Genomic DNA, 25,537 nt, shown 5'->3' with positions numbered 1-25,537 from the left:
AATTCAAACATTGATATTCCATATTAAACGGTCAACTCCAACAATTTGGAATAGACCATCTAATTGTAAAACCAATCACTGTCACAAGAAAGTAAGTGTGGGCTATCAGAATTATGTTTACACCTTAAACGGATTCCCCTTTCTACCATAACAACCCAGATCAATGAAGGATGCAGGACAGTATGTCAGGAACACCGAGCACACTGAAAAATGAAGTGACAACCTAGTGATGTTGTAACCCAGGACTACTTGTACACACCAAGTAGCATGCAATAGTTTGGGCTAAAATAATCCTGCAGCCAAAAGATCAGATTCAAGCACCGCAGTCCTTCCACAACTATCAGAAGGAAGCAGCTCCACAAATATCCACATCCTCAGTCAATCAATGCAAAGGACAAAGCTGAAGCATTCACAACTATCTTTAGTCCTAAGTGCTAAATGCATGTTCCACCTTAGTCTTCCAAAGTCTCCAGCTCCACAGATTCAATCCACTCTATTTGAAAGAAGGAAAAAGTTGAAGCAACTGGGCCCAGACAATATTCCAGAAGTTGTACTGAAGCCTTGGGCTCCAGAATCAGTCACACCTCTAGTCAGGTTGTTAGGGCACAACTATACCACCAGAAAATTGTCCTGATACATCCTGTCCACAAAAAAGCAGGAAGAATTCCACCCAGTTGATTATTGCTCGAATCTATTTTAGATTATCAGCATAGTAGCAAAATTTATCAACATCAGTGTCAAACTGCACTTGCTCAATAACAACCTACACACTTATTTGGTTTAATTTCTGCCTGCACCATTCAATTCCTAACCCAATTAGAGCCTTGGTCCAAACAGACAATAGTAAATTCCTGAGGCAAGAGTAGAGTGGCTGCCCTTGATATCAAGGCAGCTTTCAACTGAGCGTGGCATCAAGGAGCCCTAGCAAAACCAGAGTCAATGGGAACTAGGGAAAAAATCTGCTGCTTCATTCTCACCACCAGTCAAAAGCGGGGACGTTTCTTAATGACTACACATGTTCAGCACCATTTCTGGCTCCTCAGATACTGAAGCAGTCAGTATCCAAATGCAGCAAAGTTTGGACAAAATTCAAGATTGAGCTTATAAGTGGCAAACAGCATGCACCACATAAGTGCTGAGCAAAGCTACCTTCAAGAGAATCTAACCATTTTCACTTAATGGTTAGAAAATGAAAAATACACTAAAAAGGGAGAAATTGTTGGGTGTATACAGAAAAAGGGGGCCAAGAGGGGATATTTAGCTTATAGAAAGAGGAGTCTCTGTATATTTGATAATGACAACTTGTGTAGCTCAGCCAAAAACCAAAATTAGCAGGCGTCAGCACATTATCACTACCTGGAAGAGTCACGAGAAACAATTCATCTAAGAGCCTGCCCTAATGTGGCCCAGGATTTGTGATAGAGCAGGCATTAGGTTCTAACAGGGCAATTAGGCACACAAAACCCATGGATAAGCAATGGATACATCCTAGGCATCATTATTCAGTTATGGTACGCCATATAAAATACTGAACATAAATTGTCAGCAAGCTCATGCAAAGCAAATTAAACTTTACTTACGAATGGCATCCATTTCCAGAATTGCTTGTTTTGCCTGTTAAGTAAAAATAATTATTCTTCAATCTCTTTTCACCAAACTCAGTTGTAACATGTTGACTTCAAACAAAAAGGACAGCTGGAAGCATTGCTTTAATTATATTTAGAATGACCCCTCCCTTCATAAACAAATAAAGGATGCAAGTGTTTCAAGTGTGAAATAGGACTCAAACAAGACTGTACTTGAATGGCAACAAAGTTTTACAGTAGACTGTTTTAAAAAGATGAACTTTTTAAAAAAAAACTATAAAGAATGATTAACGATTATTATGTTTACCTCTAACAAGACATTAGGCTTTCAAATTAAATCTGTTTGTTGCCAAAGATAATTACTAACTATACCATAATCAGAGGTTATAAAATAGATGGATATGACAAATGCAATTATAAATGGAACAACCTGAATAACATGCTTTTAACTATGCGGTTAACATCCCTTTTTCTCCCCACAAAATTGGAACAGGTTTTGTTTTAACATGCCATTCAGGTCATGTTTATACTATACCTTGTGGCATTGGAGTGATGGGGATTTGTTTTACATTATTCGCACAGCTTTAGTGTATATGTAACTTGAATCTAGAGTCTTTGCCCATTTCAAGTGCTCAGTGGGTACTAGATTTGAGGGAGTTTGACTCTGCTTGCCAGTGTCATGTTGCTGCATGATCTAAGCCCAGCAATCCAAAATCATTGTTCCAAGGATTATGGAATTATGGGCTGAATGGTTTGATTCCAATAGGAGAAAGTGAGGACTGCAGATGCTGGAAAAGCACTGCCAGTCAGGCAGCATCCAAGGAGCAGGGCAATTTACGTTTTGGGCATGGGCCCTTCATCAGGAATGAGGCCTTCATTCCTGGTGAAGGGCGCATGCCCAAAATGCAATTTCTCCTGCACTTGAATGCTGCCTGACCAGCTGTGCTTTTCCAGCACCACACTCTTCGACTCCGGTTTTATTCTGCACTCTAATTGTGAATTTTAAACAATGAGTTTTCACAATCTTTTACACTGGCTCATTTTCTGAAGCAATCCCTACCCATCATCCTCTGGCCAGAACTGAGAATTTCCATCAAATAAACTCATTCAGGAGTTACACGACATTAAACCCAGATTCTCAAACACAAGAAGCCATTAATTCAGCATGAATGATTTGCATCTCCAGTGACCAGTGGTCAATTAATGCCACACTCAGAACTGCTGCAGTTAGTTTAGATTCAGTCTATGCAAGTTTTATGTTGTCAATTCCAAAGGACACAGACTTCAACTCGGTGTTGACGACAGGTCTAATGTAGAGTCCAACACTGATTGTTACCTTTAATTATTCAAGCACATGCTAGTGAGTTTGCATGGAGTGTAACTTCACCTCAAATACACAGACTGCACCCAGCACGTTTTGGGTGCATTTTTGTCAATTGTGCTTCCAGTGGGAAGGTCGCACCAACAAGTTTAGTCAGTTCTGAGCCTCAAGGAGTATAATACAATTATGCCCTCAAGTATCTGAAAATCCAGCTTCGTGACCCCCATTTCACACCTTAGCTGGAATCTTTGCTGGGTGATTTTCAAGAATAAGCCTCTTCAAATGAAGAATCCAAAGCCTCTTGTCCTGTGTTGATTTGGCCTGTTAGAGAAAGACAAAAAAAACAAAGAACCTGGGATAACCAGATAGTGCACAGTAACCACTTCCAGACCGATCCATCTAACATCATGCAAAATTCTATGAAAACTTTGGACAAACAGGAGTTCGGCCCACAATGTTGCGCTGAGCATTTATCTTAATCTAAGAGCAGCTTAACCTACACACCCCTCGACTTACTGCTGTCCATGTGCTTGCCCATCAGTCACTTAAATGCCCGAATAACAATATACTTTTTTCTGGAGAAGGATATCAAGGGATTTGGATCAAAGGCAGGCAGTGGATTTCAGGTACATTTCAGCCTGGTTTTAATTAAATGGTTGAACGGGCTTGAGGTGTTTAATCATCACCTCCTATACCTACGTAAATGTGGATTTTATTTGCTACCAGGAATTTGCCCGTTTCTTCTTCCATCATCTTTACACAGAGCCATTTGTTGTATAACTCACGCAGTTAGTTAAATCTGTGCACTTGAAAAAGAGTGCCCATTGTAAAAGTTGACAGCAAGGGTCAGATTTTAACCTCCATAGACTTTGCCCGAAACGTCGATTTTGCCTGTCCTCGGATGCTGCCTGAATTGCTGTGCTCTTCCAGCACCACTGATCCAGAATCTGGTTTCCAGCATCTGCAGTCATTGTTTTTACCTCGTTGATTTTAACCCTACTGCGAATCCTCTTGCAAGGATGCCTGCCTTGAAGAAGTTTTCCTCCTCTCTCTACAAGAATCTCAGGGAGTCTCTCTCTCACTGCAACTCCCAGGTCATTTCCTCAGCCCTGAAGCTCTTCAACCATGTCCTGAAACAAACTCGCTACCACAGCCACATTTGCTTCCTCAGTGCCTGCCTCCGTAACCAACTTATCCCACACGGACTCCGGACCACCTTTAAACCAGCAGAGTTCGGACCCGAACAGGACAAACAGTACAGATTACAGATTCAAAAACACCAGCAACGGTTCTCCTTCAAGATCCTCCGCTCCACGCTTGCAGCAATGCGCCGGCACCTAACCTCTCTACAGTCTGCCTTGCCTCAGCTGAGGGCCACACTCTCTCAGAATTGCAAAGGACCCACTCTGTACTACATCCTCAGGAGAATTCATACTCTCAACAAACAGTATTTCAATTCCATCTCAAACATCAAAAACTAAGTACAACAAACTTTTATCTACCCAGCTCCATAACCAGCGCTCCTTGAACATTCCAGAAGATTCCCCTGGCCTCGGAAACGCCATTAGCCATGCGGCTGATGCAGCTACCACCCCCACGCTGATTGATGATGTCACTTCTGCCCCCATCATGGCCACTCCCACAGCCACTTCCGGCCCTCACATCATTGCCGATGCCACACGCTCATTGACTTCCGCCACCCTTACTGCCGTGTCTGCCACCACTTCCGACCCCACCAGCGCCACTCACCTGCATTCTGCTGACACGCCCCCCACAGACCCCACTGTCACTATCCCCACCCCCCAGAACCCCGAGGGGAACACTACCCCTGCTCATGACTCTACCCCCATTCCCCCCACCATCACACCCACTCCAGGTACTGGTTCCGACCCCACTCCCAGCTCTACACCCACACCAGCTCCCAGCTCCCAGCCCTGCCGAGTTTTCACCATCCCCCCAGACCTCCCCCTCACTGAGGACGAACGATCAGTCCTCAGCAAAGGACTCACCTTCGTCCCCCTCCGTCCATGCATCAATGAATTTAATACACGCCGTGACATCGAACAATTCTTCCGTCGCCTCCGCGCTTACTTTCACAATCAGGACTCCCGCCCACCTTCCGAGGACCCCTTCGCCCACCTCCAACACACTGCATCCACCTGGACACCCCGCGCTGGCCTATTACCTGCCCTCGACCTCTTCATTTCCAACTGCCGCCGGGACATTAACTGCCTCAACCTGTCGACCCCCCTCCCCCACTCCAACCTCTCACCCTCACAACGCGCAGCCCTCCAATCCCTCTGCTCCAATCCTGACCTCACCATCAAGCCAGCGGACAAAGGGGGCGCAGTGGTAGTCTGGCGCACTGACCTCTACATCGCTGAAGCCAAACGCCAACTCGAGGACACCTCTTCCTACCGCCCCCTTGACCATGACCCCACCCCCCATCACCAAACCATCATCTCCCAGACCATACAGAACATCACCTCAGGAGATCTCCCACCCACAGCTTCCAACCTCATAGTCCGGGAACCCCGCACTGCCCGGTTCTACCTCCTTCCCAAGATCCACAAGCCTGACCACCCTGGCCGACCCATTGTCTCAGCATGCTCCTGCCCCACTGAACTCATCTCTAACTACCTCGACACTGTCCTATCCCCCCTAGTCTAGGAACTCCCCACATACGTTCGAGACACCACCCACGCCCTCCACCTCCTCCAAGACTTCAGTTTCCCCGGCCCCCAACGCCTCATCTTCACCATGGATATCCAATCCCTCTATACCTCCATCCGCCATGACCAGGGCCTCCAAGCCCTCCGTTTTTTCCTCTCCAGACGTTCCCAACAGTACCCCTCCACCGACACACTCATTCGTTTGGCCGAACTGGTCCTCACCCTTAACAATTTCTCCTTTGAATCCTCCCACTTCCTCCAGACCAAAGGGGTAGCCATGGGCACACGTATGGGCCCCAGCTATGCCTGTCTCTTTGTTGGCTACGTAGAGCAGTTGATCTTCCGTAATTACACCGGCACCACTCCCCACCTCTTCCTCCGCTACATTGATGACTGCATTGGCGCCACCTCGTGCTCCCGCGAGGAGGTTGAGCAATTCATCAACTTCACCAACACATTCCACCCTGACCTTAAATTTACCTGGACCATCTCTGACACCTCCCTCCCCTTCCTGGACCTCTCCATCTCCATCAGTGACGACCGACTTGACCCGGACATCTTCTACAAACCCACCGACTCCCACAGCTACCTGGATTACACCTCTTCCCACCCTACCTCTTGCAAAAATGCCATCCCGTATTCCCAATTCCTCTGCCTCCGCTGTATCTGCTCCCAGGAGGAGCGGTTCCACCATAGAACACACCAGATGGCCTCCTTCTTTAGAGACCGCAATTTCCCTTCCCACGTGGTTAAAGATGCCCTCCAACGCATCTCATCCACATCCCGCACCTCCGCCCTCAGACCCAACCCCTCCAACCGCAACAAGGACAGAATGCCCCTGGTGCTCACCTTCCATCCTACCAACCTTCGCATAAACCAAATCATCCGCCGACATTTCCGCCACCTCGGATATATTTCCCTCCCCACCCCTCTCCGCCTTCCGCAAAGACCTTTCCCTCCGTGACTACCTGGTCAGGTCCACACCCCCCTACGACCCACCCTCCCATCCTGGCACTTTCCCCTGCCACCGCAGGAACTGTAAAACCTGCGCCCACACCTCCTCCCTCACCTCTATCCAAGGCCCCAAAGGAGCTTTCCACATCCATCAAATTTTACCTGCACATCCACTAATATCATCTATTGTATCCGTTGCTCCCAATGCGGTCTCCTCTACATTGGGGAGACTGGGCGCCTCCTAGCAGAGCGCTTTAGGGAACATCTCCGAGACACCCGCACCAATCAACCAAATCGCCCAGTGGCTCAACATTTCAACTCCCCCTCCCACTCTGCCGAGGATATGGAGGTGCTGGGCCTCCTCCACCGCCGCTCCCTCACCACCAGACGCCTGGAGGAAAAACGCCTCATCTTCCGCCTCGGAACACTTCAACCCCAGGGCATCAATGTGGACTTCAACAGTTTCCTCATTTCCCCTTCCCCCACCTCATCCTAGTTTCAAACTTGCAGCTCCGCACTGTCCCCTTGACCTGTCCGGACTTGTCCGACCTGCCCAGCTCCTTTTCCACCTATCCACTCCACCCTCTCCTCCCTGACCTATCACCTTCATCTCCTTCCCCACTGACCTATTGTACTCTATGCCACTCTCTCCCCACCCCCACCCTCCTCTAGCTTATCTCTCCACGCTTCAGGCTCTCTGCCTTTATTCCTGATGAAGGGCTTTTGCCCGAAACGTCGATTTTGCCTGTCCTCGGATGCTGCCTGAATTGCTGTGCTCTTCCAGCACCACTGATCCAGAAGCTGACATGACGAGGCAGGTAAATTTAAAACAGGCAGCATTGAATTTCAAGATATTAGCAGAAAAAGATGGAATAAAGATAAAGATAAAGTATTTCCACTAGTTGGAAATTCTAGAACAAGGAGGCATAGTTCAGAAGAGATGTGAGGAAACACTTCTACACACAAAGGCTGGTAGAAGTTTAGAACTCTTCCTCAAATAGAAGTGATTGCTGGAATGCTTTTTAATTAAAAAAAAGGTAGATAAACTTTTAAGCAGCAAAAGGTTTTAAAGGGTTATGGGCCAAAGGCAAGTATATGGAGTTAGGCCAAATATTAGCCATGATCTCATTGGATGGCTGAACAGGCTCAAGGAGCTGAATAACCTACTACTGTTCTTACAAACCAGTTCCTGAATACATTTCCTATTTTCATTCATTTAGTTTTCATAATGCCTGACAAAAGCCTGCAATTTCAACCTGTTTTATTTAGGAACCCAGCCATTCAGTAGTTGTAGAAGCACCAAGATTTTATAACTGGATTTCTTACCTGTACTGTGTGCTGCACTTTGGGATTCTTGTAGTGGAAGACACTGAAACTCAAGGGCTCCTTTGGAATTACCTCCACAAGCATCAGGTTACAACACTGGGGGAAGGAGACACATTAGGTCTTTAATTCAGAACTCCAAATCTCACTTTTCCACACTGGTTTTCTAGTCAAGTAAACTGCAATAATATAGCACCTTGTATACCTTTAAAACAACCTAAAAACTTTTAAAGTAAATAATGGGTGATGAACTGTGGCTCTTGCATTGCAAGTTAAACCCAGTGATTAAATTTCACGCTTGGCAAATTGGATTCTGTGCTGTTGACCGAGATAGAATTCTCCTGCTATGAGTGAATAATGCCACAAAAGGTCACGTCCATCTAGCTGAGAGGGAAGTTAGGGCCTTCATTCAATGTCACATCCAAAAGGAGGCAACTCTGACAATCCCGCATTCCCTCAGCATGGCGTATCAACTTGAATTACAAGCTCAGGATCAGGATAGAAAAAGCTGCATTCACCCAAAATTGGAAAGAATTCAGAACAGCATGGACAAAACTATAACAAGTAAATCTTTAAGTGCAGACTAATTTTACAAGGTGTGCCACAGGATTATACAGACTAAGATTAGATTAGATTACTTACAGTGTGGAAACAGGCCCTTCGGCCCAATAAGTCCACACCGACCCACCGAAACGCAACCCACCCAGACCCATTCCCTACATTTATCCCTTCACCTAACACTACGGGCAATTTAGCATGCTAATTCACCTAACCTGCACACTTTTGGACTGTGGGAGGAAACCAGAGCACCCGGAGGAAACCCACGCAGACACGGGGAGTGTGCAATCTCCACACAGTCAGTTGCCTGAGGCAGGAATTGAACCTGGGTCTCTAGCGCTGTGAGGCAGCAATGCTAACCACTGTGCCACCGTGACTAAGCCAGACACTGAGCCAAAAGATGTTAGATGGACAAGAAAGCAAGATCGTCATCAAATTGGTAGGTTTTAAAGGAACTACTTAAAAAAGTAAAGGAGGGAACTCCAGTTTAAGGCCAAGGCATATCCATTACTCGTGGGATGAAGGAAATCAGCTTCGCTAAGATGGCCACAACTGATTAGGCCAATTTGAAAGAGTCAATGAGAATCTTAATTTAAGGCATTGGTAGATTGAAATCAATATAGGTCAGCAAGCATTGATGTGATACTAGAGCAGGAATTGGTGAGTAGTTTGGATTAGCTAAAAAGTTATGGGAGAATGGAAGACAGAGGTCAGCTAAAGAAACTAAAGTGACTGATCTTTACTGATTTAGTTTGACAGTGCTAATGAGCCAGTGTTTCAGGAGAACATGGTAGCACAGTACTTACAAAAGCAAACCCCAACATTTTCAAGTAAACAAAGAGAATAATTCTTACCAAAATATGAGCTTTATAGGTGTAAGTTTCTTCTCTTTTTTTAGTGATGAGAAGAAGTTTATCTAAAAGAAACAAAGTGCGTTCATTTTTGGCTCGCTGAATGCGGAATGTCCCCTCTAAGACCAGCTCTCCATAGCTGGTCAGATCTGGACCTTTCCAGTTTGTCAGCAGGCTCTGTATTTCCTTAATGAGAACACAGATAAATGATCACACAGAAGTAGTTCAAGGGAATGATAAACATTATCAAAACATAGGAACAGAAGTAAACCACGCAATCCAAATCAGCTCCGCAAATTATTTAGATCATTGCTGATCTCAATACAAACTTCACTTATTCTCTTTAACCCCATATTCCTCAATAGCCTCACCCTACAAAAATCAAATCATTTGCTTTAAAAGCTTCGAAGGACGTGAGGGAATATTCTAGATTTTCACGACTTGTTAAGAAGTGCTTCCTGACATTACTCCTGAAGGACCGCTCTCTAATCGGTTGTGACAAGTTGTTCTGAAATTTATAGGGAGAATAGATCTCCTTAATCAAACTAAAAAAAAATTATATCTTAACTTTCTAACCCCAAAAGGAATACATCTCTAGTATACATAATCTGTCCTCATTATATAATCAATGATTATAGCTCGAAGTCGTTCAACACATTGCTCCTTCAGAGGGTCAACACGAACAATTCATTGTTCTGCTGCCATACCTTTTGCCCCTGCTGTAGCCCTACAAATTTTCCTTTTCAGAAAATGATCTAATTCCCTTTAGAAAGCCTCAGCTGACCTTGTATGTCCCATAATCCTGAGCAGTGACTTCCAGGAACATCTTAAAGGTTTTGTGCTGTACACCTCCAACCTCCAAAAGCCAATACTTTGTTGAGATGATGCATTGGAGTCAAAACACAACTAATATTAAAAGTCACATTATTCAAATACAGGGTAGTTGAGGACCAAATTCTTCTTGTAATTTGGACATTACAGTTTGTAGTTGTCATAAGATTGCAATGCCTAAGCCAGTGTGCCATTAACTGGGATCATAGCACTCTTGCAAGTTAAATTTATTGAACAGTTTTAGAACTGCTCAAACTTCTGTTGTATCTTTACAAATCACGCCAATGCTGTAGAAAAAAAGTGCTGCATGATGTCCCAACAGATGCCTGTACAAAAAGGACATGACATGCACACACTAATCACAACAAAATTATATCCCTCTGAAGTGGCTTAGCAAAGCATTTGATTACATCAAACCATCACTGGCTTGGAGGTCCACCAACATTTCTTTAGGGCAATAAGAGATGGCAATAAACATCAATTGCACTGACATTTATATTGCAAGAAAGTTAAAAATTACCTGAAGCCTAACTGCATGCTCATGTTTCCTCTTCATATCATTAATGTGCCAAGCCACTCTTTGCATTGTGTCAATGGCATCCTGTACTACATCATAACACTCTGTGTCCTTCTCCAGATGGTTAGCTATTTCCTGTAAAGAGCAATAAGTAAAAGATGGGCAAAGTATGCTGAAAAAAAAAGTAATATCAGGGATGGGTAGAATTTCAGCAATATTTCACTTTCCAGCAATTTACCACAGGGCATGCATGCACTTTGACAAGGAGGTACTGTTGAGATTGGATGCCCAGCTTCTTTTCACTAATTGTGTCAATTCCTGAAAGCTACTTAAAACTTATGCTGTGATCTCATCCATCACCTATGTTAAGCAGATGGTTATGGGCAAATGGAAGAATGGCACATGCTATAATCAAGTTTCATTCGGAAAAAGTGTGCTGAACCACAAACAATGACTATCCCAAATCAAACTGCCAACTGACTGCACATGTACTGAGACACAGCGCAAGTGTCTCAGTACATGTGACATGTATTATTGTCACATGTACTGAGACACAGCGCAAGTGTGTGCTAACCAGACAAATCATGCCTTACATTATTACATCAGGGTTACAGAACAGAATATAATGTTACAGCTACAGAGAAAGATCAACTCTAAGATATGAAAGGTCCGTTCATAAGTCTGTTAACAGTGAGAAAGAAGCTGTTATTTAATCTGTTAGTACGTTTTCAAGCTTTTGTATCTTCTTCCTGAGGGAAGAGGGTGGAAGAGAGAGTAAACCCAGGGTGGGATGAGTCTTTCCTTAGGCAGCAGGAAGTGTACATGGAGTCAATGGAAGGCAGGCTGGTTTTCATGATGAACTGGACTATATTCTCAACCCTAAATTTCTTGTGGTCTTGGGCACAGCAGTTACCATAGCTGAAAATGTGTTGCTGGAAAAGCGCAGCGGGTCAGGCAGCATCCAGGGAACAGGAGAATCGACGTTTCGGGCATAGGCCCTTCTTCAGGAATGAGGAAAGTTTGTCCAGCAGGCTAAGATAAAAGGTAGGGAGGAGGGACTTGGGGGAGGGGCGTCGGAAATGTAATAGGTGGAAAGAGGTCAAGGTGAGGGTGATAGGTCAGACTGGGGTGGGGGCGGAGAGGTCAGGAAGAAGATTACAGGTTAGGAAGGCGGTGCTGAATTCGATGGATTTGACTGAGACAAGGTGGGGGGAGGGGAAATGAGGAAACTGGTGAAATCCGAGTTCATCCCTTGTGGTTGGAGGGTTCCTAGGCGGAAGATGAGGCGCTCTTCCTCCAACCGTCGTGTTGTTGTGGTCTGGCGATGGAGGAGTCCAAAGACCTGCATATCCTTGGTGGAGTGGGAGGGGGAGTTGAAGTGTTGAACCACAGGGTGGTTGGGTTGGTTGGTCCGGGTGTCCCAGAGGTGTTCTCTGAAACGCTCCGCAAGTAGCCGGTCTGTCTCCCCAATATAGAGGAGGCCACATCGGGTGCAGAGGATGCAATAGATGATGTGTGCTCAACACTTCAACTCCCCCTCCCACTCCACCAAGGATATGCAGGTCTTTGGATCCTCATTTCCCCTCCCCCTACCTTGTCTCAGTCAAATCCATCGAATTCAGCATTGCCTTCCTAACCTGCAATCTTCTTCCTGATCTCTCCGCCCCCACCCCAGTCTGACCTATCACCCTCACCTTGACCTCTTTCCACCTATTACATTTCCGACGCCCCTCCCCCAAGTCACTCCTCCCTACCTTTTATCTTAGCCTGCTGGACAAACTTTCCTCATTCCCGAAGAAGGGCCTATGCCTGAAACGTCGATTCTCCTGTTCCCTGGATGCTGCCTGACCCGCTGCGCTTTTCCAGCAACACATTTTCAGCTCTGATCTACAGCATCTGCAGTCCTCACTTTCTCCACAGCAGTTACCATACCAAGCTGTGACGCATCAAGATAGGGTGCTTTCTATGGTGCATTAAAAAAAATGGGCGAGAATCATTGTGGACATGCTGAATTTCCTTAGCCTTCTGGAGGAAGTAGAAGCATTGGTATGCTTTTTGTAACAAGCGATTCTTACACAGACGGCAATAGTGGCAGCCTTACAGCAGATGGCAGCCAAGAGAGACTATCCTGCACAATCAAAAATGAAAGCAAAGACTTCAAAATTAAGTTGTAGTAAGCTAGGTAAGTCTCATATCTCATTGATATTTCTTTATCTTCACAACAGCTGTAAGTTCAGAGCTTTAATAACAATGATGTTGCTGGATCCATTCAACACTGGATCTTAAATAGGGTAAAGCTTCACAAGAAATGATTTTGGCAAATCACTGACACTAATAGCAAGATGTTTTCTGGATGCAGAAAGTGGCATCAATTGTCAGCAGTCTTCAAATCTGAACTGCGGACTGAAAGTCATTCATGACCACTTACATGCAAGAGGAGATGGTACTTCAGAATGCGTTGCACTGGTTTGAGAAGGTAAGATCCCAGAGGTAGGGAGTGTTTCAAGGACTCCTGTTGTTCTCTGAAGAATTTGGCAAGCACTTTGTTTCTCATGCACTCTGTTAACACTGCCACAGATCTGTAAGTGATCCAGAAAGATTAGTGACCCTTTTAAATAACTGACTTTGTGCAAAATAAATGGAATTTTTCTTTACTGTTACTTCAGTCTTTTATCAAGACTTTACAAGTAGTATTTTCTGTTTGGCCGATTCTAGAGGTTTGCTTCTTCCTGACTGGTGCGCTGAGGCCTTTGCATTTTTGCCTAATTTTTCCTTGCATGTCATCATTCAGGGTTACTGAATCACCTCAACAGCTGCAATGAACTTGGCAGATGTTGTAATCCACTGAAGCAGCTACAAATCCATTGTAACATTACTTGATCTCAAAAGCTGCAACATACTCTATATATCACATTGGCACACTGGAACTTAGAGCAGGAGTAGTCCATTTAGCACCACTAATCAACTAAATACATAGCTCACCACCTTTCTCATGCCTTTTTCTTCACAATACTCCTTGATATTTTGGCTGACTAGAAAATGTTTTGATTGCTTTCTTGAACATACTCAAGAACTAAGCCTCCACAGTTGTGGTAGAGAATTCTAAAAGGTTCATCAGTCTAAGGGAAGAAATTCTCCCACTCGTCAGTATTAAAGTTGCCTCTCTAATTGGGTGTACCCCAATTCCAGGCCTCCTAACCAGGAGGTACATCCTTCCTGCATCTACCCTGCAAGCCCAACAACAATTTTCTATCCTCAATAAGATCACCTTTTATTCTTCTAAACTCTAGGGTCTAAAGGCCAAGTCCGCTCAAAAGGACAATCCTACCATTCCAGGGATCAAGCTGGTGAATATTATTTGTACTCCCTCTATGATAAGTGGATTCTTAAGTAAGGAGCCCAAGACTGTACACAATTCATGTTATTGGATTCCTGAACAGTTGCTCAGAGCGCCAGTACTGAATATCGGACTGAAAAAAAATGGACAATGAAATCCTTCTCACCTTAAATATTAGGAGATGACATTTACATATATTAGTGCAACATAAAATATTTCAACAAATACCTTCCTGTTGAATAAGTTTTAGGCTCTCTGAAGAATCAAATGCCTTTAGAATTGTTCAACACACAAGCTAAACTAAAGCAAATGAACTCCAAAATTAGGTTTTCATAAACTCTTCAGCAGCTGACTGGGTTTAAATCCATTAGTTTGATCAAGGGGCTCAATAGGAAAGGGAGAGGTAGCACTACGACGATATCTGCAGAATGAACAGGCAAAAGAGAAGATCCAACTTCATTATTTCCTTGAAACAACAGATGTTGGAATTTTAATTAGCTCCAAACATGGACTTCCATAGCCAAAGGTTGCCTGACATTTTGGGGTGAACTTTAACCTCTACCAGCTGGACAAGTTGGAGGGGAGAAAACTGGTTTTATAACCCCTCCATTAATACTCTTCATTGATTCAAAAGCCACGAGGATCGCAAGGCCAGCAATCTACATGTTCTAATTAGCTCCCCGACAGCCAGGTTGAGTGAAAAGTGGCCTTTGAGCCACTTGAAAATACATGGGAAAGACAAGATCTGCACAGTGTAACAGGGCAAGCTTCAATGTGAGACAAAATTGGGCCACATCTTTTGCCACCTTACCTGGGATAGTTTGTACAGTATTGAGTGTAAATGTGAAACTCTTCACTCTGCACAAGAAGAAAGCAAAAATCAAACAAACATGCCAATGCAAAGTAAATCAGTTTTAGCTCCTTTGTCTGTCCAACTGCTCTCATCTCTGAGCTCTATCCCCACCTATCATTTACTCCTTAGCCCCTCCCCCACCATATCTGCTGTATATAAATAGACATTTTCCCAACTACTATTAGTTCTGAGAAGGATCACTTAACCAAAAAACATTAATTTTGATTTCTCTCCACCCACGCGCCAGACCTGCTAAGCGTATCCAGCAATTTGTTTTTGTTTCTGATTTACAGCATCCACAGTTCTTTTAGTTTTTATTGTCTTGGCATCCTGCAGAGAACATAGTACCCACAACAATCCCAACATTGATCAGTTTAATGAGTAGATTTGGAGGCAAGTGTAAGATTTGAGGAAAGAGTTTTTTGTTTGGTTCACAAGCAGTGCTGCTGGTGCTGAGCTTTTCCCCAACTCTTCCTTGCCTCCCTGGGCTGCTAGGTTTCTCAACATTTAAGCAACCTAGGCAGCCACACAAACAAAGCATGTTCAAACCTCAGGTTCCCAGCCTCAATTTAAAAAAAAAGTAACTAACTTGGCTTCTCGGCAGGTATCCATTGCCTATCTCCTGTCCTGGTAACCCTGAACGTGGACTGGCAAAAGGTAGGCTTCAAGAAACCTCTCATCTGACCCAAACTCTGCTGTTTATTGGAATGATTTGTTTAATATATTCCAACCAACTAATATAGCTTATCTATGTTCTATGAGATTAGAGTGCGCCCCATGGAACATATGTCCCAATGACATATGGAATCTATTATTATTTCAACTGAAGGTAACCCAAACAAACATTAACAATACAGACTTGGTTTGAATTAAATTCTGATGAGAACCAAGGAAAACAAGACAATTTCATACTCCTGCGCAGAATGCACCTAACATATACACAGGAAATAAGGAAATCTCTAGCACATCAATTTTTCTTTATTCTGGATGTTTCTGAACAACTGACTCTGTTGACAACACCTTCCCAACCTCTAGTCAGAGGATGGCAAATGAATGCGACCATGATCATTTGCACATTCTCCTCCAAGCTACATATACCCTGACTTGGATCTTTCTCAGTTTCTTCACTGCCTCTGGATCAAAATCTGGAACTACCTTCCTAACAGCAGATTGTACAAAACTCTCATGGTGGACAGCGAAGAAGGTTACCTCAGATTACGACGGGACCTTGATCAGATGGGCCAATGGGCTGAGAAGTGGCAGATGGAGTTTAATTCAGATAAATGCGTGGTGCTGCATTTCAGGAAAGCAAATCTTAGCAGGACTTATACACTTAATGGTAAGGTCCTAGGGAGTGTTGCTGAACAAAGAGACCTTGGAGTGCAGGTTCATAGCTCCTTGCAAGTGGAGTCGCAGGTAAATAGGATAGCGAAGGAGGCGTTTGGTATGCTTTCCTTTATTGGTCAAAGTACAAGAATTGGGAGGTCATGTTGCGGTTGTACAGGACACTGGTTAGGCCACTGTTGGAATATTGCGTGCAATTCTGGTCTCCTTCCTATCGGAGAGATGTTGTGAAACGTGAAAGGGCTCAGAAAAAATTAACAAGGATGTTGCCAGGTTGGAGGATTTGAGCTATAGGGAGAGGCTGAACAGGTTGGGGCTGTTTTCCCTGGAGCGTCAAAGGCTGAGGGGTGACCTTATAGAGGTTTACAAAATTATAAGAGGCATGGATAGGATAAAGAGACAAAGTATTTTCCCTGGGGTGGGGGAGTTTAGAACTAGAGGGCATAGGTTTAGGGTGAGGGGAAAATTATAAGAGAGACCTAGGGGGCAATATTTTCACGCAGAGAGTGGTACATGTATGGAATGAGCTGGAAGAGGAAGTGGTCGAGACTGGTACAATTGCAACATTTAAGAGGCATTTGGATGAGTATATGAATAGGAAGGGCTTGGAGGGATATGAGCCAGGTGCTGGCAGGTGGGACTAGATTAGGTATCCCTAACCAATCGGCATGGACAAGTTGGACCGCAGGGTATGTTTCCGCACTGCTCATCTCTATGACTCTATGATTGTGCCAATTCAATGCAGTTCATCACTACTTTAAGAGCATAGTTAAAGACCAGGATGAACATTAACAGATAGTTAAGGAGCAATTTTTTAAAAAAAAGTTTTCAACTGAAAGCTACTCCAATCTACCTTGCATTTGGAACCTTGCACAGAAAAGCAGCTACTTACCTTTGCTACAAAACATTCTGCAATTGCGACAGGATCACTGTCACAACTCTCTAGATCTTGTAACAGGTCACTAAACAAAAAGAGAAGAAAGTTACATTTTAATACAGAAACTAAGTCACAGATCTACTGACTAGTAACATAGATCTTGGAACATTGAGTCACAATCACCTTCTCAAGTGGAATTTGAGATGGGTAGTAAATGCTGGTCTTTTTAACTGGAATAATTTTTCCTTAACATTTTGATGGGTGGTAGTGGTTAGCACTGCTGCCTCAGTGCCAGGTACTTATGTTCAATTCTACCCTCAGGCAACTGTGTGGAGTTTGCACATTTCCCTTGTCTGTGTCGCTTTCCTCTGGTGCTTTGGTTTCTTCCCACAGTCCAAAGATGTACAGGGTGGGTGCATTGGCCATGCTAAATTGCCCATAATATCCACAGATGTGCAGACTAGGTCGATTAGCCATGATAATTGTTGCACTATGTACCCACTTTTAAATTCTTACACTGCTGTGGTTTGAACTCACAGTCTTTGGGTTATTAGTCTAGTAACATAACCATTGCACATGATAATTGGAAGGTTACTGGGTTAGAGTAAGGGGGTGGACCTGGGTGGCATGCTCTTCAGGCGCTGTGGCTGGACAAGCCACTCAAACTTATGCATTTATGATGGATTTATGAAAAATGGAAATAAATGAGGCATGCTAGGTAATTGAGACAAACGTTGACCAAAGTGACTGTGCTAATAAACATGCTGCAGAATCCACTCACGCTACAGATACAGACTGACAGTATGTAATTGACCCAGCAGCTGCAGCCAAAACAATATAAACTCTAATTTGGAATTGAATAGAATCAACTGAATGCCATTCCCAGGACAATCTGAAATATTGAGTTGTTTACCAGACATGGAGGTGCCTCACACCCTTATTTGGAGAGGGCTACCTGACATACATGCACCCAACACCTCCAGAAATGCATGGCTAAGGACCACCCTGCCATCAACATGTCATTGCCTGGTTGGGTCCGATTGATTAGGGTGATCAAGCCCTGATAGATCTATCAAGGACAGTCCCAAAAGTGGACAAAGACCAAGTATAAGAACCATTGCAATACCACCCTCAGGAGCAGTAACCAGAGACCAATCACTGAAGATAAAATACCAGGACCACTGGAAGAAGATGACCATCGCCACATGAATCAAGGCCAAGATCTAGTTTGGATCGAGTTTAAGAGTCGTGAGATCTTGTTGCAGCTCTATAAGACTTTGGTTAGACCGCTGAAAATGTGTTGCTGGAAAAGCGAGCAGGTCAGGCAGCATTCAGGGAACAGGAGAATCGACATTTCGGGCATAAGCCCTTCTTCAGGAATGGTTAGACCGCACTTGGAATACTGCGTCCAGTTCTGGTCACCCTATTAGAAGAAAGATGTGGATGCTTTGGAGAGAGTTCAGAGGAGGTTTACCAGGATGCTACCTGGACTGGAGGGCTTATCTTATGAGGAGAGGTTGACTGAGCTCGGACTTTTTTCATTTGAAAAAGGGACGAAGAGAGGGGACCTAATTGAGGTATACAAGATAATGAGAGGCATAGATAGAGTTGATAGCCAGAGACTATTTCCCAGGGCAGAAACGACTAACATGAGGGGTCATAATTTTAAGCTGGTTGGAGGAAAGTATAGAGGGGGTGTCAGGGGCGGGTTCTTTACACAGAGTTGAGAGAGCATGGAATGTGTTGCCAGCAGCAGTTGTGGAGGCAGGGTCACTGGGGACATTTAAGAGACTCCTGGACATGCATATGGTCACAGAAATTTGAGGGTGCATACATGAGGACCAGTAGTCGGCACAACATCGTGAGCTGAAGGGCCTGTTCTGTGCTGTACTGTTCTATGTTCTCTATGTTCTATCTAGTTGGTGGTATATGATCATCCAAAGGTAAGTTAAAGCACAAGATAGTTAAATTAGATTTATAGTGTAAATTGTTAGTTTATAGTATATTTTGTTGATATAGTACGAATTGTGTTAATTATTATTATTATTATTATTATTATTATTGAGAGTCAATTCGCAGTTTCTTTGCTAGTTTTAAGAGTTAAAACACTGTTTTAGGTGCAACAGTGTGGACTTAATGGGTGAAATGGCCAGGTTCTACACTATAGGGATTCTTTGATTATGAAGTATATACACAAGTTTTCTGCCATTGCTCACCCACTGACTGTCCCCTTAATGCATTTTCCACTCACTTTAGACAACTTCCTTTATACGTTTGTAAATATCCCTATTTAAGTTAAGAACACTTGTTTATGACCAGAGCTGCTCTCCCTCAAGTGGAATTTGAAGTTCAAAATTCTACCATGTTGTAATTGCTGCCCCCTAGAGGATACTGAACTATTAATCCCATTCTCATTACAAACTGTGATATTAGTCTAAAATAGCTGTTCCAAGTTGCTTTGTTAAAGCAGTATGTTGCATACTTTCTGATGTACTCTACAGATTCAACTTCCATGTTCCCCCTCCCCATCTCATTTGTGCAATCAAATGTGCAGATTAAAAATTCCAATGACAGTTATAGTGCTCTTTTAAATACCAACCTTATTTCCCCCTTACACTTTGTCCTACAATCGAGAAGCACCTCTTTAGGGGGCCTATGGATACCTGCAACCCCTTCCCCTTACTATTCCTCATTTCCACACAACTTGATTTCACATGATTTTTAGTTATTTCCATTTGTGCCATAAACTTATTTGTCTGGTTAGAAATGTGCACATGCAGATAAAGAGCCTTAAGCTTTCAATTATCATTACTCCTTACATTTGTTCTAACTCCTGCTTCAGTCTACTTATATTTTCTATCCATTCCTATTATATTTTGATTACCTTTGCATTCTCTGTACTTCTGCACTTTCAGGTATTTGATTGTTTTAAAACTTCTCTCAAAGTGCACCACCCCATGCCCAATTTGTAGGTAGGTCTTTAAACTACGCTATACAAGTTACTAGGACAATGGTTCAAATAAAGCCCATCCAAACAGTTCTCGTTCCAGTCATATAGGCAATATCAACCTTTGAGCTATACATTTGCATCTTATGATGTCAATTGAGCGATTTAGGAACATAGGAACAGGAGTAGGCCATTCAGCCCTTCAAGCTATCCGCCATTCAGTAAGATGATGGCTGATCCATTGCTGAACTCTTGTCTGCCTTGGGCCCATATCCTTCAATATCCTTGCTAAACAAAAGCGTGCCTTGATTTAAAATTGAACAACTGAATTAGCACGACTGCCATTTGAGAGAAGAGTCCAAAACCTTCACTACTCTTTACATGTAGAAGTGCTTTCTAACATCTCTTTTGAATGGCCTAGCCTATTGTTCGGCTATGCTGTTTGGTCTAAAGTGTCAACCAATGGAAACAATTTATCTTTCTACCCTGTTTTTCCCTGTTTATATACTGAAAATCTTTATTTAATCACCCTTTAACCTTCTAAATTCTGGAGAAGGTGGCCTAAATTTGTCTAATCTCTCAAAACCCCTGGTCCAGGTTTTATTTAAAACTGTGTTGAACCCCCCCCCCCCCCACCAAGGTCAAAGTATCCTTCCTAAGGTGTGGTGCTAAGATCGGCTCACAGTACTCTACATTGGGTCTAACTAGGGTTTTGTATCATTGCAGCGTAACATCAGCATTTTTATACTCCAGCCCTTTAGATATGAAGGTCAGCATTCCATTATCCTTTATGCTGGTTTGTGGGTTTTTTTAAAATATAAAGAAGAGTTATGCACCTGAACCCCCACAAATCTCATTGGCTATCCACTGTATTCAATTTGGTGCCTTCTTAAAACCCTGATCTATCCTTCTTTGGTCGAAAATGAACAAACTCATACTTGCTTACGTGAAAATCCATGTGGCATTTTGTCCATTCACCTAATCTATCAATATCCAGTTGTAATTTTATGCTATCATCAATACTGTCTACAATGCTGACCAATTTTGTATTGTCAGCTATTTGGATATTTGATTTTTTTTAAATGCCATTATCCAAGTCATTAAATAATATGGTGACTAATTGAGACCTGAACACATCCTGCAGGACACCACTAGTCACGTCCTACCAGCTAGCGTATTTATCCAATTTTCCCCAAACTCTGGTTAGGTGGCAGGAAACAAATTTCCTATTCATGTCAATAATGAGCCCTTAATTCCATGGACTTCCACTTTAGCTAACAGTCTCATGTGGGGCTTTATCAAAAGCCTTCTTGAATTCTATATAAATGACATCCATTGACTCACCTCTGTCCACAACCTTTGTCACTTCTTCAAAAAAAATTCAGTTTGTCAGGCATGACCTACCCTTCACAAATTCATGCCAACTCTCCCTAATTAACTGAAATTAAGGTGATCAAAATAATTTCCAATAATAATTTCCCCACCACAGATGACAGGCTAACTGGTCTGTAATTCCAGTATGTTTAATATCATGTGTGTTAAGTTTGGATTTTGAATGAACTGCCAGAGGAAGTGGAGGAGGCTGGTACAATGACAACATTTAAAAAGGCATCTGGATGGATACATGAATAGGAAGGGTTTAGAAGGATATAGGCAAATACTGGTAAATGGGACTGGATGAATTTAGGATACCTGGTCAGTATGGACAAGTTGGACTGAAGGGTGTTTTTGTGCTGTACATCTAAGACTCTAGTGACATGTGGGTTTTTCCCTACCTGTCTGAAGAAATTAAATTATCAAGTGGAGACCTTCTGTAGATATGGTGATTTTCTTTATAAAGTGTGTGGAGCCTAATTTTCAGAATTAATGGATTTTTATTTACCTTATATAGGTTTATAAAGTCATGAGAGGCATAGATAAGAGGAGTAGCCAAGGCCTTTTCCCTAGGGTAGAGGAGTCCAATAGACTTAAGGTAAGAGGGGAAAGATTTTTAAAAAAAAAGGCAGCTTTTTCAGAGGGTGGTTTGTACGTAGAACAAACTGGCAGAGTAAGTGGTAGAGGCAGGTACAATTACAGCAGGTAAAAGTTTGTAGAGGTACATGAATAAGAAAAAGGTTTAGAGGGATATGGACTAAATGCAGCAAATGGGAATAGTTCAGGTTAGAAATGGACAAGTTGGACCAAAGGGTCTGTTTCTGTGCTGTAAGACTTCATGACTTAGCAAATCAAACAACTGTTTCTCAAAAAAGGTTGCAGTTAGAAATTTCTGAAAAAACAAAAGTCCTGAACCTTCTCAGGTCCCCTTTTAAATCCCCAAAGCAGATGACATTACGCTTCTACAGATTGGGTTCCATTATCAACGTTCTTTTGAATCTTCCTATTTACATACATATTACTTGCTGTGCCACCTAACACAATTGTAATAAACTTAATTATACAGTTCTCCATTCCCAAGTCATTTAGAAATAAAAATACACAGAACCTGTGGCTTCAAGTAAAAGAGGAAAGCATGAGTCACATCATATTATCCCAAGAGGGAGCTCAGTATGTACTCAAAACCCCTTCTCAGAAGTTGTTTTCTTTCCCCAACCACACCCCCATCCCAATTAGTCTGGGCAAAAAAAATTCTGGCTAAGTCTCATCACTGTTATATATACCTTTTAAAACAACTTTTATGGTTTATGAAAGCTGCTCGGAGTGTTACAGTAAACAGTCAATGAAAGAGACCAAACAGTGTGCAGCCATTGTAATAACACAGCTGCAAGTGTCCTTGTTTTCCAACTTGAGTTCAGATTCCTACTAATAACACATGAGTTTTGGTGGGCAGCATCAGGTGCTGTTTACTCTTAGTTAATGCTTTTATGTTATTCCCTATCTGCTTGACATGACATGTTCAAGAACACCAAATACTTCACGTTTAAACGATCAGCTTCATTTTAGTGCCATCAGCCCATCATTTAGGCTGACATCTTGCTGCACTGCCCTTCAGGATGTGACCATAGGCAAAGGCCCACCTGCCCTGATAAAAGTGGACAAAAAAAATTATCCTAACCAATATTTACTCCTCAACCAACATAAGCAGATTACACTACCATCGCTTTATCTGGGACAGCTTCACAGCAAAATGAGGTTCCAAATTTCCTACTTTACAAGAGAGAGACGACAACTACAAATAGTGCCTTACAGGCTGCAAGGTGCTTTGGAACGCCTGGAGTTGTGGAAAAAAAAAGACAAATCCAAGTTCTCCACAAATTATAATGAAAAAGCAGTACTGGAAGGAATAGAATATTCAATAGAAATTTATACAAAATGGATATAGGCTTGAGAAAAAAAGTTACAGAATGAGAGAGATATAACAAGTGGAACTAACTGGTTAGCTGTTTTAAGACATTAGCACGGGCAGAAATGGGCTGAAAAGGTCTCTATGTAAGTTTACATGCAGGAAACACTCAGGGCAGTGGAAGCAGAGAAATAAATAAACATGTGAAAATTAAGAAAATGTGGTGTGGAGATTGTGATTAAGTGAACACTTTTCGGAGACCCAGCAACTGGACAGGGCAAAGACATTCCTCTTTACTGTCAAATTCTGTGATTAGACTACCATCTTAACACCTCCCCTCTCAGCCTTGAATGCCTTCTTAAATCATCCATTTTTGTTATTAGAATCATAGAATCCAATTAGTGCAGATAGATACAATTTGGGCCATCAAGTCTGCACTAACCCTCTGAAGGGCATCCTAGCCAGACCCACTCCCTGCATTTTACCATGGGCTAATCCACCCAACCTATATATCCCTAGACAGTAGATGCAATTTAACTTGGCCAATCCACCTAACATGCACATCTTTGGACTGTGGGATGAAACCAGGGCACCTGGCAGGAATCCACACAGACATGGGGAGAATGTGCAAATTCCACACAGACAAACAGTCCCCAGAGTTGTTAGGCAGCAGTGCAAACCACTGTACCACCCCCAATTTTGTTTACCTTCCTGCTGCTTATTGCTCAGTGAATACAACAAATTTAGGTTATGCAACAAGACAATAATACAGCATCTCGCAGTTCTACAGAGGATTTTTGATCAAGTACACAGAGATCCATAAGGCAATTAAGACAGATGGTCAGAAACTTGATCGAAGTAGTAGGTTGAGGAACATGGGTAGGTGGGTGGGTGGGTAAGTAAGTAGGGGGGAATTTTAGATCTTCAGGCATTAGCAATTTACCGCATGATCAATGTTGCAGCAATTAAGTCAGGACTATACAAGAAATATTCCCACAAACAACTTAATGACAATACCTTAAAAAAATTCAATTTGGAACAGGGAAAGCTGAATTAGAGTCAACTAGTTATCTGTACTTTTGAACTCTAACTTGCATTTACAATCTGAGGCCTTTTTGAGTTCACTAGATCAGGATTTACTCACCTATTAAATCGATAGATATCTCTGATGTTTCCAAACAGAGCCAAGCGTTCTTCTGTCCCCAGTGGGAGCTGTGATTGGTCAGTGATGCAGTCAAGATAGTCCTAAGAGCACAAGAGAATCAAGTTTATAGTCTAGTTGCAAGACATAGGTGATGTCATCTAGTTCAAACGCACTCGCATTCTTTCAACTCTTTTTCTCAGTTCATCAACGAAAAAAATTCCTTAATTCATACCAGAGTGCACAAAAAATTACTTTTAAATCAGTCACTAGGGGATCAATTGGGCTCACAATGTGGCTCACTTACGCTAGCAAAAAGCTGCACATATTTCATACACAGGAACTAATCTGCTGCAGAAAAAAAAAGCACATTTGAGTGTTGCATTTTTTAATTGAATGAAACGTTTTGGAGACAGGGTCTGTTTCTGTGCCGTACAGCTCTATGACTCTATGACAATTGCTTCCTGTTTCATTCCCCGTATTAACTCATCAGTTGTGTTGAAATTGCCACACAACCAATCAGCACCCTCTTCTCATGCAGAACAAAATGGTTTCTCCCTTTGAAATTTGTTTTTCTTGCATCCATACATTTTTGAAATGCAAAATAAAAAGCTTCCTTCAGTAAAAAGTCTGCACTACCAAACAACCAAAACATTCATTTCTTTTCCCATGTTGATGCCAATTTAGAAGCATTGCTTTGTGGTGTGGTACTTCCTAATATTAAGAACCGAATTTGCATTGCATTTTATACTGGCACAGGCCAATTGGCATAATTAGTCTATGTCAGTGCCTGTGCTTCCCACAAGTTACCTCCTGTTCTACTCCATTAACCCAATTGCCATACGCTTCTATTGTCTGCTCTCTCATACTTACCTAACTTTCCCTGAAGCACATCTTTGCTACTCATTCCAACTAGTCAGTCAATGTGGTAGCAAACTTCACAATCTCACCATCCTTTAGCAAATCAGATTTTTCCTGAATCCTTTATTGATGCACTGGCTAACTAACCTTCATATTTATGACTAGCTTTAAAAACATGGTAGACTTAAAATGAGAAAGACCAGCTTAAAAGGGTGGATGTCGTTTTGAAAAGGAAGTAACCTGACACCCATGGCAAGCAGCATGTAAACAACAGTTTGAATAAG

General features: G+C 42.7%; 1 protein-coding gene across 5 annotated transcripts in view; it reads right to left on the bottom strand.

The window, feature by feature from the left end:
- LOC122553033 (pleckstrin homology domain-containing family G member 1-like) overlaps positions 1-25,537 on the bottom strand; it is a 222,404-nt gene that overhangs the window by 28,220 nt on the left and 168,647 nt on the right. For all 5 annotated transcript variants that reach the window (XM_043696473.2, XM_087991576.1, XM_087991577.1 and 2 more), the window contains 9 exons: positions 24,396-24,496; positions 17,040-17,109; positions 14,762-14,808; positions 13,042-13,192; positions 10,617-10,748; positions 9,269-9,451; positions 7,860-7,955; positions 3,142-3,228; positions 1,581-1,614 (listed from right to left, as the gene is read on the bottom strand). In XM_043696473.2, coding sequence (XP_043552408.2) covers positions 1,581-1,614; positions 3,142-3,228; positions 7,860-7,955; positions 9,269-9,451; positions 10,617-10,748; positions 13,042-13,192; positions 14,762-14,808; positions 17,040-17,109; positions 24,396-24,496 — 901 coding nt within the window. The remainder of the gene's footprint in view (positions 1-1,580; positions 1,615-3,141; positions 3,229-7,859; positions 7,956-9,268; positions 9,452-10,616; positions 10,749-13,041; positions 13,193-14,761; positions 14,809-17,039; positions 17,110-24,395; positions 24,497-25,537) is intronic.

This window comes from Chiloscyllium plagiosum, unplaced genomic scaffold (genome assembly GCF_037043375.1).
Source record: "Chiloscyllium plagiosum isolate Xiang-an unplaced genomic scaffold, Cpla_swu_hap1 HiC_scaffold_10, whole genome shotgun sequence".
Classification (NCBI taxonomy): Eukaryota; Metazoa; Chordata; class Chondrichthyes; order Orectolobiformes; family Hemiscylliidae; genus Chiloscyllium; species Chiloscyllium plagiosum.
Note: the sequence above shows the minus strand (reverse complement) of the source record. Positions and strands in the feature narration are given on the sequence as shown.